This window comes from Pituophis catenifer, unplaced genomic scaffold, assembly GCF_029215685.1.
Source record: "Pituophis catenifer annectens isolate HBS135680 unplaced genomic scaffold, rPitCat1.0.hap2 SCAF_1, whole genome shotgun sequence".
NCBI lineage: Eukaryota > Metazoa > Chordata > Lepidosauria > Squamata > Colubridae > Pituophis > Pituophis catenifer.
The window spans coordinates 147,039,120-147,059,221 of record NW_027256881.1 but is presented as its reverse complement, the minus strand read 5'-3'; the positions used below and the strand labels follow the sequence as shown (position 1 = coordinate 147,059,221).

The 20,102-nt window shown below is 36.7% G+C and overlaps 1 protein-coding gene across 2 annotated transcripts in view; it reads left to right on the top strand.

Annotated features, from left to right (window-relative positions):
- RANBP17 (RAN binding protein 17) overlaps positions 1-20,102 on the top strand; it is a 205,002-nt gene that overhangs the window by 115,873 nt on the left and 69,027 nt on the right. For both annotated transcript variants that reach the window (XM_070956185.1, XM_070956175.1), the window contains exons 15-19: positions 1,866-1,939; positions 2,495-2,575; positions 11,488-11,551; positions 11,643-11,751; positions 19,446-19,549. In XM_070956185.1, coding sequence (XP_070812286.1) covers positions 1,866-1,939; positions 2,495-2,575; positions 11,488-11,551; positions 11,643-11,751; positions 19,446-19,549 — 432 coding nt within the window. The remainder of the gene's footprint in view (positions 1-1,865; positions 1,940-2,494; positions 2,576-11,487; positions 11,552-11,642; positions 11,752-19,445; positions 19,550-20,102) is intronic.

Genomic DNA, 20,102 nt, shown 5'->3' with positions numbered 1-20,102 from the left:
TCTTTATATAAATCTTTTTTATACCTGGAGTGCACTTGGGAATAAGACCACCAGTCTATCTTATATCCTTGAAGAGTTAATAATTCTCATGACTTTGGATTACCCTGAACATCCAAAAAGACTTCATATGTCAAAGTTTTCCCCCCTTTATACAATGTCGGGTAGATCTGAGCTTCCTGCGCCGAAATCCAACATGGAACTTTTGAATATACTCTTCTTCCAATCTTTTCCCAAGTGTACCCAAGAGTCCTACGTAAATAGTGATCATCAAATTTTCTGGGGCGGCCGGACGCTCCCGGCCATAGAAAATAGTGCCAGCCATGTTGAAGACCGGCTCCCTCAAATGTCAAAAGTCGTCTCTTTTGTAGGGTCATCCATTCTTTTACCCAAATCAAGTTCGCTGCTTGGTGGTAGAGCTCTCAATTTGGGAGTCCAAGTCCTCCTCTGTTTTTGGATTCTTGTAACATTTTAAGTCTAATCCGCGGCTTCTTTCCCTGCCAGATAAACTTGGATATACTCCTATCCAAATTTGTAAAAAACTCTTTATTCAACCTTACTGGGGTTGTTTGGAATAGAAATAGCCATTTGGATAACATGCATATCTTAATGGTTGCCACCCTTCCCAAAATTGATAGCTGGAGATTTTTCCATCTTTCTAGATCTCTGAGCATCTGATTGTAAAAGGGGAAGATAGTTATCCTCCGTTATGGAGGAGCATCTGGCAGTCAACCATATACCCAGATACTTAATTTTATTTGTCATTCTTAAACCCATTAACTGCTCCAGCTGTTGCCTTTGCATCTGAGTCATATTCTTCGCTAGGATTTTAGTTTTTTCTTCATTCATCAGTAATCCCGCTACCTTCCCATACTCTCTAATCAAGCGTAATAATTTCAGGCCCGAGTCCAGTGGTTGATCCAAGATAAATAAAAGATCGTCTGCATAAGCCTGGACTTTAACTTCCTCTTGCCTAATCTTCATTCCTCTTATTTCCGTATTTCCTCTCACTTCTCTAAGCAGGGGCTCTAAAGTCAATACAAATAGCAATGGGGAAAGGGGACATCCCTGTCTTGTACCTCTACAAATTTGGATCCTCTCTGTTTCCTCTCCATCTATGAGTACTCTTGCAGTCTGCTCCCGTTAGATAGCTCGAATTGTCCGAATGAAATTTCCACCAAACTCCATATATTCCAATTGAGAAATCATAAATTCCCAACTGATTCTGTCAAATGCCTTTTGGGCGTCAACAAAAATTAAAGCTAATTGTTTATCCGGGCGATTTTTGAAAAATTCTAATGTATTCATGATAATTCTAATATTATCTCGTAAGTATCTATTAGGAAGGAAGTCGTTTTGGTCTGAATGAATGAATTGGTTAAGGAAACAGTTAAGTCTGGCTGCAAGGACCCCCGCAAATATCTTACAATCGGAATTTAGTAATGATATAGGTCTATAATTCTTAATAAGAGATAGGTCAGTTCCTTCTTTTGGAATAATAGAAATATAAGCCTCTGTCCAAGATACTGGAACCTGAGCCTCTTTCATAACCGCATTGAATAAATCCGTCATGTGTTTCCCTACAACGTCAAACACTATTTTGTATAGTTCAACTGGAAGGCCATCTCTACCCGGGGTTTTGCCATTCGCCTGTGCTTTCATAACTATTTCTACTTCCTCCATCGTAAATTCCGCATTAAGAATATCCTTCCTTGTTTCCGAGACTTTAGGCAAGTCTGTCTTTTCCAAATATTTCCGAATTTCACAATGGTTTCTCTTCAGATCGTATAAATCTTTCGCCTTTAATAACTAAATATTTTAAAATTCATAGCATGTTACTGAAATGCCACTCTTTATTTTTCTTTCAGGTTTATGCTCGAATGTCTGAAGTCTTGGGAATAACTGATGACAATCAAGTTTTAGAAACATTTATGTCAAAAATGTGAGTTTATGTCTGAGCTATTGTATACAATTGTTTTTGTTGCCAGAATTTATGATTTAAATATTAAATTTAATATTTAATAACATGTCAATGTTATATATCAAACTTTAAATTTTCAATTTCAGATTACATGTGTATGTAATCCATATTATCTCCCAGTCTGTTCCTCACTATCACTGGTTAACAGTGTTCTGTTACTTCATTTGATTGAAATTTGAAAATTTGCTATTTTTCATATTTTCCTTTTATATATAATTTTAAATTTTACTTTAAATTTTCCTTTAAATATATTGCAAAAGTAGAAAAACTATTATCTTTTCTTCCAATTTAGTAATTGCATTAATTAAAACTATTTATGATAAACTTGACATTAAAAGAGAAGAAGAGAAGCAAATTTTTAAAAAGTATAGCAGCTTCCAGGATTATTATGTATGCAATCGCTTGCACCTATCCTGCTGAAAACTTCATTGTATAGAGTTTTTATATTTTTTATATATATATACTTATATTTTGCTAGAATATATCTTTGTAAACATTTTCTTTTTAATATTTTAGTGTTACAAACCTTAAATATTGGGGGACATGTGAGCCTGTGATTTCAAGAACACTTCAGTTTTTAAATGATCTTTCTGTTGGATATCCTTTTAATTGTGTATTATACATGATATCTGAAACTGGACAGCTAAAAAAGGGAAATTGAACTTGAATTGAAATTTTAAACAGTCTTAATGTACAGAGATGTTTAACATTAGTCATTTAATTAGCCTTTTTGATGCATAAAACATGTTTAAAATATTGTCTTTCTTGTATAAAAAGTTCTCCGACTTTTTAATGAGCTATCAAACTAATTTCCTGCTTTAATAGGTAAAGTCTAACAACACTAAGTATTAGACTATAGTTAATAACCCACAGTGACTGGATGTAAACAGCATGTAAGGCAAAACCAATAAAATGCTCTGTGTTTATCACAGGTTTGTAACCTGTACCTTCCAGATATTGCTGAGCTTCAATTGCCAGCAGTTCCATTCAGTATTACCAGTAGTGAAGGATGCTGGGAGCAGTAATTCAGAATTATATGAGAACCCATCGGTTGCTGAACTTTAGTATGCTGTGTGAATTAAGCTAGTCTCTCATTCATTCATTCATTCATTCATTCATTCATTCATTCATTCATTCATTCATTTCTTTTAATGTATTATGGCTGCCCACTCCAGCAGCATCTGTGCAGCTTACAAAATCTAATATTAAGTTAAAACAATTTTAAAACATAGACAAAACGAAACAGCCTGAACTAAAAACGGTCATGAAAATGCAAAGCCACAGCTCTCTTCCCCAATACATTAACCCCAGGCTTGGGACCAAAGCTAGATTTTAAGGAGTTTTCAAAGACCCAGCAGACTGGGCACCATTTATATCTTTGGATAGATGTTGTTCTAAAGGGTGGGAGCTGGAACAGAGAAGCCATACTTCTTAGTTCTACAAGATGGCAACAGTGAGGCTGGTGATCTAAAAGGCAGTAATTCTTGTATTCCTGTAATGTGATCCTCTTAATATTCCACCCTGAGTGAAATATTTGGAATACATTCAATGCTGAAATTCACTAGGACTTTATGGAGTGAACATTCCCTGCGAATTCAGTTTCATCAGACCCACCGAGGAGGTAACCATTTCCTAGGCATGATTTGTGGGACTGCGATCCTGATTCTTGATCCATCCACTAAGAAATAGATTTCATTCACACGGAATGTGAATTTACTGTTAGATAAGCTCACTTCAGAATCTATAAATAGTCTAGTTCCATCACTCCTCAAGAACTACAGTAAAACAAACCCTTTCTCTGAGCTGTTATGCTCAGAGCCATCTCAGAAAACCTCTCCTACCACTGTTGTGCAAACTTGAAGGTTCCTAGAAAGCAGGAAAAAAAGAAAAGCTTCTTTGTCTATCATTTTTGTACCCTTTCCCAGAAACACAGACAATATTCATTACTCCAAGGTTCCCTGATGTCATTCTTTCTCTACAAAAAGATATGACTTTCTTTGAATATCCCCTGCTGTTAATATGATAACTCTGCAGGTATTTCATCCTGAAGCATTTCATCTTGATAAAGGAAAAGGTAAAGATTCCCCTTGCACACATGTGCTAGTCTTTCCTGACTCTACGGAGCAGTGCTCATCTCTGTTTCAAAGCCAAAGAACCAGCGCTGTCTGAAGACGTGTCCGTGGTCATGTGGCTGGCATGACTAAACACCAAAGGCGCATGGAACATTGTTACCTTCCCACCAAAGGTGGTCCCTATTTTTTGACTTGCATTTTTTACGTACTTTTGAACTGCTAGGTTGCCAGAAGCTGGGACAAGTAACGGGAGCTCACCCCATTACGCGGCACTAGGGATTTGAACCACTGAACTGCCGACCTTTCGATCGACAAGCTCAGCATCTTAGCCACTGAGCCAATGCATCCCTTCATCTTGATGCACAATACTTTTCTGCCTTACATGATTATTTCCACAGATCTCAGGACTCAAGTACCTGGGCCCAGGTTGAGGGTTAGCACTGTAGAATGGAATCCAAAGCACTCTGTTTCACAAAGCTTTTAATATTTTTTATTCTGTCCAGTTCCTTTTTAATTATTGAAATGACATTTCATTCCATGCTTCTTAGTAGACATTGTTTTTCAGCTGCTGTTGTTTCAGTTTAGTGTTTTGTTCCCTTTGCTGCAAAATGCAATCTTCATTACAGTATAATTTTAATTCTTTTTTTGTATGCCACTTTATTATGTCCTTTAGAAAGTGAATGATTTTTCTTTCTTTCAGGGAGTGGTGGACATCCACATTTAGTATAATGTGGGGCATACTAAAGATTGTTTTTAGTGCCAGGACAGTTTTTAAACTTTTATGTATTTAATAAGGTCATTTTACACTACAAATTAGTTTAAATGTTAGCAGTTTCTGGAGCTACATTCAGGCTTTCAGAGTCCATACTTCATTTGAGGACCTACATTATCATGCCTAAGCCATAAAGAGGGATTATTTTTTAACATCTGTGCTACTTAGGTAGGATACTCAGAACATTTTGAAGCAAATACAATTTTATAACTTTCGATATACATTTTCAGAAAAAAACCTACTCACTTTTGCCACATACATTCATTCATACATACCAACCCTAGCTAGTCAATCAGATTCAGTTGAGGTGGGACACTCAACGAGGTATTACATTTTCCACCCTCTTTTATAACTTCCAGTGATATCCGCACCATTTGGTATTTTTCCATTGGAGTGCAAGTATACCAGTTTATATGGGTATTATCTGTTTGAAACCATCTCTTCATTCCTTATGTTACATAAGATGAACACTTCCAAAACACACCCTTCTGAATCTTTTAGTGAGTCTTACTTATTACATCATTCATACATGTCAGTTAAACTACAGGTAGTCCTCGACTTACAATGGTTCCTTTAGTGAGCGTTCAAAGTTACAATGACACTGAAAAAAGTGACATGGCTGTTTTTCACAGTTACAACTTTCCATCATTCCCATGATCATGTGATCAAAATTCAGATGCTTGGCAACTGCTTCATATTTATAACCGTTGCTGTGTCCCGGGGTCATGTGATCATCTTTTGCGACCTTCTGACAAGCAAAGTTGGTGGGGAAGCCAGATTCACTTAACAAGGGGGTTACTAACTTATCAACTGCATGATCCACTTAACAACTGAGACAAGAAAGGTAATAAAATGGGGCAAAATTCACTTAACAAATGTCTCACTTAACAACAGAAATTTTGGACTCGATTGTGGTCATAAGTTGAGGACTACCTGTAATGCATAGCACAAAATTATATAGCACTAACAATATGATAGTTAAAACATGGCCTTATATAAATATATAGGGATGATGAATGGAAGACAAGAAGCAGATCTAACAGGACCAAGCACAAGGTCAGATCCGAGCCTGTTTTTGTAGTGATACGGATGATGAAGTGGAGCTCCTTCTCTGTCCTTATTGCATTTGCCAAGCTGCACTGTTCATAGTGACCAGGTCCTTTACTAGAGAAATAAAGATGGAATGAAAAACCTAGTGAGCATAAATTGTGACCATCTGTTATTCATTCCAGGTTGGAAGTTGAATGGAGAGGACATGATAATAGTAGGGTAATAACTTTGGATGTTTAGAGCCTGGATGCAAAGAAACAGGCTCAGATTTGTTAATTCAAAAGCCTGCTGACTCTTAAGACAATACTAATTTTGGTTCTTCATGTGGTAGCACTTCCCCAAGAGAGTAAATACACATAATTTTGGTGGACCTCTGGGACTCAAGGCTTGTTGTGGAAGAGCAGGTAGCAGCTATGACCAAAAGATTCTTTAATAAGCTTTGGCTGGTATGTCTGTTGTGCCCTTGTTATCTATTAGATTTCTTTATGACATATGTCAGAATGGGCAACATTCTCTATGGAGGACTCATATCTCCAGATCCAGAGCACAAATGTCCATATACAAATCCCTTAACTCCTTCAGTTTTCAGTATCCATTGATAGTAAGTGTAGCACATTTGTCCAGCCCTAACTCCATTGCAATATCTTGGCTGTATATAAAAAGTGTTGAGCAGCAATTCCATTTCAGATGCTGCTTTTCCATACTGCTTCTGATGTTCATGTTTTTGGCAGATGTTTTTGACGTTTCATAACCATGGCCTGACTTGTTCAAGTATTTTTTGACAGAGGAATTAATGCAGTGACAAATGGTAGTGAGTCTCCTTGAAAGATTCCCATCTTAATGTTAATCTCTTCCAGTCTATCACAATTTGCTTAACGCATTGTAAGCCGCCCTGAGTCTCCGGAGAAGGGCGGCATATAAATCAAATTAAAAAAAAAAAAAAAAAATTGACCAACAACCATGTCTTCCATTGTGCCATTGATCTTTGCACAAAGCTTTCGACCGACTCCTCTAATTTCTAGACACTTGATTATCCAATCATGTGGCAGGGACTCAAATGCCTTCAGATGCTCTATGTAAAGGAAGTGGGATAGCCTGGCAGAGGTTTTTGATGTTTCATAGCCACAGCCTGACTTGTTCAGTATCCGTGCCACATTCAACTTGTCTTCCTTCTCTTCCAGTTTTACAGAATCATCTTGTCAGTTAAGAACTGATCTTTTGTTCCTTTGCTGTTTAGGTGGTTTCCTTTTTGCTCAGGTAGAAAGAGCTTCTTTTCAATTAGATTATGGGTATCCAACCTTTTGACTTGCCTGGGCCACATTGAAGAGGAATTGTCTTGGGCCTCATATAAAATAATATAGTTAATGTACTGTGTATAAATCACATAATTAATGTTAAAAGTTTAAAATCTTATATGGTGGCATTACTAGTGCATGGCCTCATGCAGCTCATGGGCCATGAGTTGGACATCCCTGAACTAGAACCATCAATTTTAAAGTTTTTGGTAAGTGCCCTGTAATTGCCTAGTGTTGACTTTTTGTTGGATCTTTCATTGTCAAGTAGGTTTTGCCAGATGTTAACCATTCTTCAATTTTAGCCCCTTGCAATACGTTGTTTTATTATTATTACTATTAAGATTATTCATTGCTATAGTATTTTTGTTCTTTCTTTCGTAACCCTTTTAGTTGACAGATAATTTTACTCAGTTATTTATTTAATACGCAGTATAAAAAGTTCTTAGGTTATATACAAAATCAGATTAGCTTTGCAGATTATTTCCTTAATTGCCTGCATGAAATGAACATTATTTTGAATAAATAAAATGTTGCCAACTAATAAATCACCCAAAATTACATAATTTTTATCTTCTATCTGTTTTAAGTGGATGCAGCATGGTAAAGCTAACCTAACTGTTGTTTCATTTTATTCTTGTGTGTTAGTATTAGTTAAGTTTAAAATTGTATTTCTTGGCAAATGAGAAAAGAATTCAGAAGTATTAAGACACCCACTTTTGTGCTAGAATTTAATATGCAACTTTTTATTGGAAAATAATCGTCCTTGTCTGGCAAAATCCACCATGCAATATTTCTGTTAGTAGACATAATGTAATAAAGGCAGGGAGGGCTATTTATCACAACAAATTTTGAGGATTTCAGGATTCTTTTTATTATTTTAATATATTTCTTTGGTATTAAATCAGAAAAATGATAAATTACACCTGTCGAGGTTGCTTTTCCTTTTTGCTGGAAAATGATGAACAACCCAATTTTGCTGGTCATTTTGGCTTTTACCAGTACATATTTTTTTCCTCTTAAAAATTTATTGGCTCAGCTTTTAAAGAATAATACTAAAGTACTTTTTATTTCTTACATATGAAGTGTTTGTAAATACTTCTGGTATTGCAAACGGTGACCTTTATAACATTGCAATAGTTTATCAGAACAACTCTGGCTGTAGTGCTCACTTAACACAAGCATGCTTCATTCTGATGGGGATTATGCCAGTGTGGTAGGTTGAAGATTAAGCTCCCATTAGGTATACAAAATTTTGTGAGAAGCACTGGAATTTTTTTGGGACATCACATTCCATTGACTCATTTTCAAAACACAGGGTACATTAAATTGTGATTAATTTAAGAGGCTAAAAATAATTAGTTTATTTTTAAATGCCTTTTCGTTGTTTAATTCATTCATATGTATATAATGTCCTTTCAGTAACAATTGCCATGTGTTTCTTGAAATTGCTGCTTTTATTATGCATAAGGATTATTTATTGCCATGGGGGGTATGTTACACTTTAAAAATAATTTTAGAAACGATAAAAGAGAGGAAAGGGGAGAAATTTTAAGCAACAAGAGGCAACAAATGATTTGTGTTGCTGTCTTCTTTTGTATTATTTTAACACTTTTTCCAAGCTTGCATATTTAGAGATATATTAGCCCAATTTGATTTTAAGGCTCGGTTATTTGAATTATAAATCATTACGTCCCTTCTAGCTTGATCAGTCATGGAATAGCTTTGAATTCATTTACATAATGGAATGTGTTAGTGTTTCTTTTATGTTGGTGCAGCAGTGCTGCTTTCATGTATTCTCTTTTGTTTCTAATAATTAACTTTATCATAATGTTTCCTGTAACTGGGCCTGTATACTTGTATGTGTGTGTGTATGTGTTGCTTTTGTTTGTTTTTGTGAAGTTACTGCATGCAAATGACTCTTTTAGAATTTGGGGTTTCTACTTCCTCATGTTTACATTGACTGAAACTTTTCTTTAGATTTAAGAAAGGTAAAGTTCTTAACCTGAAATGTTTGGTTTCGGTTGGTAATATTTGCATTAATGTTTAATAACTAAAAAAATAAAAAAAAATTAAAATGAACATTTTAAAATCTTATCCATTACCAAAAAGAAGACAGCTTACTTAAACTTGGTTAATTGAGCAATGAACCATGTAGTGGTCTGAACCTGGTTTCCCCAATTTGGTACCACCCAGGAGGATTGAAACAAAATTCCCAGAATTCCTAGTTTTATTTGCAACCTATTTAGGAGCTTCCAGCTCAAGAAGGTTGGTAATTCTTTACATTCGTGTAATAAAGATAAAAATTATGGCCATTTTCCAGTATTGATTTTAAGTAGTGTTGATAATTATCATGAGTTTATGATCATGAAATCTAACCAGTCCCTTTTATTTAAACATGCTACATGCTTATAACATGAATTATCGCCATTATGTAAATAGTATTAAAAGTAAATTTCCAAATTTAAGGACAGATAAGCTGTATGCAGGTGAAACCACAAAGATGCAGGTGTATACTTGAGATAAAAGGAAATATAAGTATTTTCATATTTTCATTTTAATTTAAATAATTTCCAGATTGCCAGTAAAACTTTTCAGTAAAGGTCAATTTACTGCTACAATTTCAGTTCTATTCCTACATCCTGGATACTGTAATGGTTGGTTCACAGACTGATGATAATTCAGGACTCAGTGTTATGAATCTACAAACTCCTCCTCTGTTATCAGTAAAAAGAAATGCCTCCCTTCTTGTGCACAAAAAAGTCATTTCAAAAAAAGCGAGAAAACTCTATCCTAAGGAGAATAGGACAGGAATAATTCAGTTGCTGAACTTCTTGTAACCCTCTCCCTTTCATTTCAATACTTTTTTTAAGGCAGATTCTAAGAATCTTCGTTCATAGAATCATAGGGCTGGAAGGGATCTTGGTGGTCTTCTAGTCCAACCTTCCCAAGACAAGAGTGCTTATTCCATCCCAAACAAATGGTTGTCCAATCTTTTCTTCAAAACCTCCAGCAATGGAGTGCTCACAATTCTGGGAGAAAAGCTCTTCCATTGACTAATTGTTCTCACTGTCAGGACATTTCTCTTAAGTTCTAGATTGGATCTCCCTCTGACTAGTTTCCATCCATTGCTCCTTGCCTGCCTTCAGGTGCTTTGGAGAATAAATCAGTCCCCTCTTTCTTGTGACATTCCTTCAAGTATTGGAAGACGGCTATCATGTCACCCTTAAGGCTTCTCTTCATTAGACTAAAGTTATTACTGGTAGTTCCCTTAGATGTTCATCATATGGTTTAGCTTCCAGACCTCTTATCATCTTTGTTGATCTTCTCTGTCCTCTTTCTAGGGACTCAGCATCTTTTTTTGTATTGTGGTGATCAGAACTGGACACAATATTCCAAGTGTGGCTTTACTAATGCAGTCTAGAGAAGTACTATCGTGATCTTGATGCTATCCCTTTATTGATGCAGCCAAGGACTGCATTGGCTTTTTTGGCAGCTGCCGCATACTGCTGGCTCATATTTCAGTTTTGGTACACCAGAGCGTGTAGATCCCTTTCACAAGTACTACTATTAAGCCAAGTATTGCCTATTTTGTATCTGTATTTGGTTTTTCCTGGATAAGTGAAAAATCTGATTCGTTCTCACCACTGAACTGCATCTTATTGGATAGAACCCAGTGTTCAAGTCTGTCAAGATTCTTCTGAATCTTGAGTCTCTCTTCTAAAGTGTAAGCAGTCCGTCTCCCCCAGTCCCCCCCCCCCCCAGGGACTTGGTCTCATTTGCAAATTTGATGAGTGCTTGGACAAATTACATAGTCCAAAAATACATTGTCCAAAAATAATTCCAAAAAGTAAAATTTTCAATTTTTAAGATTGTTGATGTTTATTAGTATGGATAATAAGTGATGATTTTGAACTATTTCCCAGTAATGATGTCAACTGTGGTAAAATTGATAAAAGCACCTTCAAATTGAGTTTGATTCTTGGTGACTATAGGAAAGCTCAAACAGTTTGTCTTTTTCAATAATCTAGAAATGGATTTGCCTTCTCCAGGATGAATGTATATTTGCTTTTAAATTTCCAAAGGCCATGGAAGATTACCTCTATCCCACTTTTCCCAATGTTATACATTTCCCACTGATTTCCTTAAAAAAACCCAAGATTTTTTTCACACATGTACGCTCATCTGTATACAACTATATACACAATACGTATATCCATTTATGTTATCTCTTGTTTGTTGTTGTCTTGTCAGTCAGAATTTTAAATGTGTGTGATATTAATAAATTAATTGGACTGTGTTATTTTCCTTAACAAGAAATACTTATATCCTTTTAAAAAAACTTGTGAAAATAGATGCTGTGAAGTTCATGCTACAAAATCATACGGTAGGCCTTTTTAGTTTGTTTTAATATTTTTTAAAATTGCTAATTTTAAATCATGAATAAATTTATTTTGTTATCTGTTCTTTACCACCAGAGTAAACACTTTCCATTCTTGGGTGCCAATGATAATTATGGTTTGACTGATCTTAGATGCAGAACAACCTTCTATACTGCTCTTACACGTCTCCTCATGGTAGATTTAGGTAAGAATGTGTTCATCTTTTTTTCTTCTGATATTGCACACATTTCTGAACAATGTTCTTAATAATTAACTCTTAGCATCAGTGCTATTTCTTTCAGCCAAAATAATGCATGCTAGATAATTCTGGAAATATTATGTTGCAATCTAGTAACTTAGATTACATATAAAGAAAGCAAATTTTGAAGTTTGGGGATGTGCATTCATAAAAGGTAAAGTATTAAGTCCTAAAGCAAGTATCAGAATATGCAAATGCATCTTCTTATTGCAGTTTATCTCAATACACTGATCTCTTTATAACATACATGTACATTCTCTGTGAATGTTATTCAGAACTTTCTAGAGCTACATTTTGTACTTGTCACTCTCCGTTTTCATCACTGAAAAAAGTCTCTCTCTATATAAAAGCGAAAACCACTCACGCTGTAATCATGAAATCTCCAGAACCGTAAAACCTACAAAATTGAAATTTGCCATGTATGTTCTTGGCTTCTAGGTGCTCACTAAGAAAGGGTTTTTCGAAATGACCATCAGAGCATTAGTATTTGCTATATTATTATTAACACGCCCTGATGCTAAGGAGTTCTACTCCCCCTCCCCACCTGAAAAGAAATCTATTCCAAATGCAAAACACAAGCAGAGGAGAGGAATTTCACTTTCAGTTTTACTTTCACAGCAGGAAGCAGCTTTAATACAGAACACTTGAGCTAAGCACAGCCAGGCTCCTTCCTGTCTCCTCCTTGCTCACACAGCAAATACAGTTTCACTTTCCAAACAGCCCTCTGATGCTAAGGAGTTCTACTCCTCCTCTCCACCTGAAAAGAAATCTGTTCCAAATGCAAAACACAAGCAGAGGAGAGGAGTTTCACTTTCAGTTTTACTTTCACAGCAGCAACCAGCGGATAGGATAGGGGAGGCTTCTGTGGGGCAAGGCTGAGGGAGAGAAGGGGATAGGATAGGGGAGGCTTCTGTGGGGCAAGGCTGAGGGAAAGAAGGGGATAGGATAGGGGAGGCTTCTGTGGGGCAAGGCTGAGGGAGAGAAGGGGATTGGATAGGGGAGGCTTCTGTGGGTTAAGCCTGAAGGAGAGAAGGAGATAGGATAGGGGAGGCTTCTGTGGGGCAAGCCTAAGGGAGAGAAGGGGATAGGATGGGGGAGGCTTCTGTGGGGCAAGCCTAAGGGAGAGAAGGGGATTGGATAGGCTTCTGTGGGGCATGCCTGAGGGAGAGAAGGGGATTGGATAGGAGAGGCTTCTGTGGGGCAAGCTTGAGGGAGAGAAGGGGATAGGATAGGGGAGGCTTCTGTGGGGCAAGGCTGAGGGAGAGAAGGGGAGAGGAGAGGCCGATCATAATTACTCATTAATTTTCAAGCTTTAAGTGTCGATTTATCAAGCCCCATCACATAGTTTCATAGCGAAGCCCAGATATCCAGCTAGTAATAATTAAAATTCTAGATAAGCCCAATCTAACCACAAATCTTCATAGATAAATTCTAAAATTTTGGAAAATAATTTAATATCACAGTTACATCTTTGATCTTAAATTCTTACCAAGAATTTAGTCCAGCATTGTATTAATCTCTAATTAGATTATTTGAATTTCTTAAGGCATTTTTCTCTCAACTATCACAGCAGTTACACATTTGGAATCTTTCTCTTTAATCTGTGACTCCTTAATATAGTTTAAGTAGACTCATTCATTCATTTTCCATAAGTGAGCTAAAGATTATATGGCTGTAAAAGCTGCATTTTTAAAGTAAGCACGGTATGGAAATAAACATCTTCCTCTGTTGGGTACTCTGTGTATCTCATAAAATAAATAAATAATAACAAATCTTATCTTGGAAAAACGACATATAGTTAAGTCATGCCTTCACTACCAAGCACTTCCCTAAACAGGAGAGTACAAGTAGTCGTCCCACTTGTGAATTCTCTGGGAAAAAGCATTAAGACTGTTCAGTTTTGACACTTGCAATGCACAATAGCCAAAGAAACCTTGTAGCCCAATGATGACAAACCATTTCTGTACCGAGTGCCCAAACTGGAATGCGCATGCATGTGTGCGCATCAGACCGTCGGAAATCTGAAGACCAACTGGTCAGCGCACACATGCCTGTGTTTTGGCTGTTTTCCAGGCCTGAAAAACGGCCTGTTTTTGGCCTTTTGGGGGGCTGTTTTCAGGCCATTTTCTGGTGCTCTGGTGTCCGCAAAGACCAGCTGGCCGGCTCACACATGCACGCCGGAAACCAGAAGAGTAGCCGGCGACAGCGCGCATGCCCACAGAAGGGCTCTGCGTGCCACCTTTGGCACGCGTGCCATAGGCTCGCCATCACGATTGTAGCCTATCTGCAAATGTAAGGTATTTAATACTCTGGGTTGGGTATTCTAAATACAAATGTATAAAATGATTAAGAAGTGCGTCTGGGTTGAGGAAGTGAAAAATGTTTTATTGTTGTAACTCTGATCCCTTCCTCCGATTTTCTCCTCCCAGTCATTTCAGTGGAATCTCACCCTACTTTGAACAGTCCTAGTCTACCTCCATGTGATTCTCTAGAACTAGCTCTGCAGGGAATACCATATCACTCAATGAAGGGTATATCTAGAATTTCTGAGTCCATGTTAATTTATCAGACATGATGGCACCACAACAATTGGACTGTTTGTATCAAGAACTGTTGATAGTTCAGTGAAGCTGTGTGTTTCTTTTGCCTGGAGGAGTCCGTTTCTCAGTCTGTTGCCACCATCTTTCTGCTCGGTGGAATCCTGTCAAAAATAACCATAGACAAGACTAATTGTATACAGATAGTCTCCTGGTGACCATGTCAGCCTTGCTTTGCTCCCTGCCATCTGTCAAAATAATATATACCTCTCACAGGATTCTTAGATCTGGATCTTTATGAGGGCAAATATGATCCCTCATTATTCAGTCTAACTGTGGAACATTCTTATATGGTTCTCCCTGCATTGAAGCCCAGGAGAGACTTATAACTGCAAAATAAAAACAACGCTGTAGTGAGCAAAACCTATTGTTGAAAATGGTAGGTATTTGAAATACTTGTAACCAAAACCAACTGACCACATCTACTGTTTCATATACTACTAGCTTTCTGCTGTTGGGAAATATTTGACTTCTCTTCCTAATGGCCTATCACCTTCTAATGGATGAGATATTGCATCCAATCTCCCACCTCCAGCAATTTAATTAAATGCTTCCTAAAAGGTTTGAACCTTTAATAGCTGTGTTAAAGTTAGCAAAGATATTCTACCAGTAGTACTTTGGTAACATATTGAGTATCACTATAAATCCAGCTGTCTACCTTCATGTGACATCCATTATTAGGAGAGCAGATCCATTATGGCTTGGAAGTTTGGCTAAACATCTGGACATATAATTCAAACTGGGTTTTAATCCACGCAGTGAATACCCAAACCTGGCTGTTCCTTGCACAAGATCTTTTGGACACTTCTACCACTGTGCATATTTGAATTACAGAGACTGTGAATAGGAGGATCAAAGTTTATATTTGTGATTAATTTCCTGAATCAGTAAATTCAAGTATAACATACACTGCAATAGTATCTGGATCCAAATATGTACAGAGAGATAGGACCCCTGGATGTTAACATTATGTTCCTGCTTCTTGCTTTTGGGGGTAGAAACTTGGTCATTTTATTATTATTATCATTATTATTATTATTATTATTATTATTATTATTATTATTATTATTATTATTTATTGAATTTCTATACCGCTCTACTCCCGAAGGACTCAGGGCGGTGTACAGCCATGAAATAAAACACATAGATATACAAAATTTAAAATCAAATTTATACTGTCATCACCTGTCCTACAGGGTGTCTCATTTGTATCTATCCCCTAATTCTAATGTGCAATTGAGATGAAGAATGTATAACCTTTGATGCCTTATTGGCATCAGAATGCAAATATTGAAAAAATCTATATGGTATTGCCATTTCCAAAAAGCCTGGTATGCATTTGGATGTATATACACACACACTTTATGTCATATTCTTCTTAATATGACTTAGATCATCATCCAGCAATACCTGTCAGGATTTTATTTATTTGTTTCTTTGTTACATTTTGGAATTGCTCATCTCTCACAGAGGGACTCTGAGTGGTGTTCAATAAAATATTAAACATAAAAATATTATATAAACTTTAAAAATTTTAAAAAGAGTGATTTTAAAAATTAATTAAAAGGTGAAGAGAGGGTTTTCAGGGCACTAATTAACCACATTGCTCTGTACTCCTTTGAGTTCCCCATGCGAGGTTGCAAAACCATGTTTTCACTCCTTTTCAGAAGGCCAGGCATGTGGGGACCTTTTTCTATTTCATCAGGGGGGAAATATTCCACAAGGCGGAGACAGTGACAGAGATAGCTTTTCCTCTGGATCCGGCCAGTTGCAACTCTTTAACTGACAAGGTTCACAGCATACCTTTCTTGCCTGACACAAACTTGTGTTTATTAATTTTTTTTGTGCAATGTTTGTCGTACATAGAATCTGTGCGGATTTGATAATAGGTTGCATGGGCAATTTTTGGCACCCTTTGCTCCATGAAATGCATTTGGATGCCAGTTTGCTTCCGGGTTCATTTCAGGGTGTTGGTTAAAGTCCTACATGGCATTGGGCCAGGCTACTTATGAAACCATCTTCATTCCATTACATCAGCCCACCCCATTTAGCAAAGAATGCAGTCTCTATTTCCCTAATTTGCTGGGTAGTTATTCAGCTCAAATGGGGATTTCTGGAAAATTCCATGGCTTGGTTTATCCTGGTAAGATTCATATGCCACCTCTATTAGAGTCTAAGTACTTTCTTGATACCTTATTTAATTTTTGCCTCTGACCCTTCTGCAGAATTTTGATACGAAAGTTGTTTTCAATGTGTTGCTTCATTATTTGGTTGATTTTTGACTATATTTAACTTCACAAATTATATAAGATAGAGTAATAACACCATAGTTGAGTAATTTCAGCTATGCCACATGTTAGATAAACAAGTAAACAACTTACATAATTATGCGGGCAAGCCTAAATACAGCCTGAAGTATTTCAATCCTCCCTGTTGATTGCCTCCTAGAATTGCATCCAAAATAAAATCCTGGTGTTATCTCTTAGAAAAGACTTTATAGCAGGCCTACCATATCTAGATTGCAAAAATTCAGATAATCCCTGTCCCATATTTAGGAGAAAGATTGTTAAGAGTTTTTTGTATAGTAGTCCTTTTTTAGCAACCACAATTGGGACTAGCAATTTGTGATTGTGATCAAAAGAGCCATGGTGGCACAGTGGTTAGAATGCAGTACTGCAGGCTAATTCACTGCTCAATCCAGAAGTTTGATTCTGAACACCTCAAGGTTGACTCAGCCTTCCATCCTTCCGAGGTAGGTAAAATGAGGACCCAGATTGTTGGGAGCAATATGCTGACTCTGTAAACGGCTTAGAGAGGGCTATAAAGCACTGTGAAGTCTTAAGTGCTATTGCTATTATAACCTCACTTTCCCTTCGATTGTTAAATGAAGTGTTGCAGTCGATAAGCAAAGCATCTCATGTCTGCAACTTAAGATTTTACTTTTGCCTTCTCTATGAGCTCTGCTTGTCACAAGCCAGTTGTGAAGCATATTAGTGGTGATCATGAAACCTGAAGCACATAATGGTGATCATATGATCATGGGCACTGCAATGGTCATAAATGTGTGCTGGTTGGGAAATGTACAAATAGTGATGTTGGTATGCTATGACAGTCATAAACGTAAGGATTGATCAGAAAGCTTTTTTTTTTTTTTAAATCTATAACAGTTTAGTGTAGCCATTAAGTGAACAGGGCAAATAAAATCGCATGATTACCAGTCTTCCCAAAAATCGTATTTGTGTGTAGTTTTCTAAACTCTGTGGATTTATAACAGATCTGTATCAATGCACTTTAGATCAGAATGGTGTGTGTGTGTGTGTGTGTGTATGTGTTCTGAATTTCTTGTTCTTTCTTAATACTTTGTTCATTATTTCAGAATGAATTATTAAAGTTTTGTTGCTCACCAAAAGTTAAGATCACCATAAATTTTGACAGAACTTTGAAAGATGTAGCAATAGTACCATTTTATTTCTGAATGCAAGGAAAATACTCTGAAAACTAAGTAGCTTATGTACTCCTGTTAGTGGTATATAGATATGAACACCCTTCCCTGATATCTTGGGCGTGGGTGGGGGGGTTGTCCTATTCTTCTAAACTTCAAAAAAAAAAAAAAAAACCAACAACCCATGAACATCTGGCTTTTCTCAAAGCATTGGGGAGGCTGTAGTCCAGAAAATGTGTAGTGAGGGGGTGTGTGGGGATCTGTGACAGTTGGTATGGATGTTTTGGTTTTTATTGTTTTTATTTCATTTCATTGTTTGTGAGCTGCCCAGGATCATATTGCATAAGATGGGCAGCTTTATAAATCTCTTAAATAAAATAAATAAATGATGTCCTAGGATACCAGAGTTACAAGGTGAAAAGCTTTGTTTGTTTGTTTGTTTGTTTGTTTGTTTGTTTGTTTGATTGATTGATTGATTCTTGTCATTCCGCTCCTGCTATCCCCCACTTTCCTTTTTCTTTATCTCTCCGGGAATTGCTCTATTTTCCATGCCCATTATTATTACAGTATTTCTTATCCTAATTAATTCTTATTTTGGAGGGGGAGTGTGTATGTATTCCAAAGGTGCTATATTAACAGTGTTTGACATATTAGTGTTTTTTGGGGGCAACTTGAAGAGGTTTATAGTGAGAACAAAAAGGACATTATCCAGGCAAAATGACAGTTTTTTCTAAACTGCACAGATCAAAGTTCCTCTCCAGCTTTCCTACTTTTTTTTCTGTCTCTCCCCTCCCCCCTCTTATTGAGGTATCTCAATATTACATACACTTTGAGTTTTTATGGGACTATTTTGAACATCACTTTCCTTAGAGATTTTTCCCTAAAGAATGTTGAGCATCAGTGAAACCTCTTAACTATAGGATGTTCATATGTTCTTTGATTCATATATGCTATAGTTTTAGCTACATTAGCTTGACAGGAATTGGCGGTAGACAGTATGCTAGCTATCCAGTAGGGTTAACTGAAGAAATGTTCCCAGTGTAAAAGAAGGCTAAGTTGTATTTACATATTTACTAAATATCTCAGGGGTGTCAAAGTTGCGTTGTCACAGCAGCATCACATGACGTATCAGGACTTTTTTCCCCTTTGCTAAACTGGGCGGGGGCGGAGCCAGCACATGACGCATCCAGCTTGTGGGCTGCGAGTTTGACACCCCTGAAATATCTTCATGGATGTGATAGCTTCACAATTCCCTTTAACTATGATCTTTGTTGACAGAGATGGTCTATAAAAAAAATAAAGATATTCATTTAAACACAGGTAGTGTTTCAAAGTTCCTTAAAGCCAAACACCTGAGTAGGATTCAGATCAATTCCTAAAATAAAAGAACAAAGAAGAATAGCAACAGGCTGTGAAATAATTGCTGGTGACTGCTTTGTCAGTCCATGTGTTTACTAAAAGAAGTCACCAGATTTAAGAACATTTCAGGTGTAGCTTTGCATAACCCAAAGTTTTTGTTTATTCACATAATAGCTACTATGTCAAATTATTTAATAATATTCGTGTTTATAGTTGTGTCCTCTCCCCTCCTTTTCTTGCAGGAGAAGATGAGGATGAGTTTGAAAACTTCATGCTTCCCCTGACAGTTTCATTTGAAACCTTAGCCCAGATATTTAACAATAGCTTTAAACAAGAGGAAGCAAAGGTAGGTTACACTCTGAATAGAAGGAGAAATATTGCTCATCATAATAAATAGTGGTTTAAAATATGTAAAATTAATCACATTTAAATCCTATTGTATTCAGTGAAAGTGAGTTATGAATAATTCTATTCTCCGTTTGACATCCATATGATCAGTTTTGGCTACATGGTTGAATTTTTCTTATCCTTGCCTTTATTTATGGAACGCTGTCTTTTAAAAGCAGATATTCCATAAGAAATTTCTGTAATTGCTGGACTTTTAGGTATGATGCTACACTCCCCATGGAAAGGGGAAGGTCTGAAATCTACATCTTAAGAGCCTTGCAAAGCATTGACAGGGCACAAGAGTAGATCAGAGAGCAGTGGCTTCTTTTCCTTTACTTACCATGCTTCTGACTCTCATCCTGACTTGACACATACCTTGTAGCTTAGTCAGGACAAGTTGTTGAATGATTGAAGGGGCCACGGCAAATATAACTAATCACGGGTCTGTGTTGATTGCTCGAAGAGAAGAGTAAAGGCTTTGCCATCCAGTGGAAAGAATAGGATTCCATTGG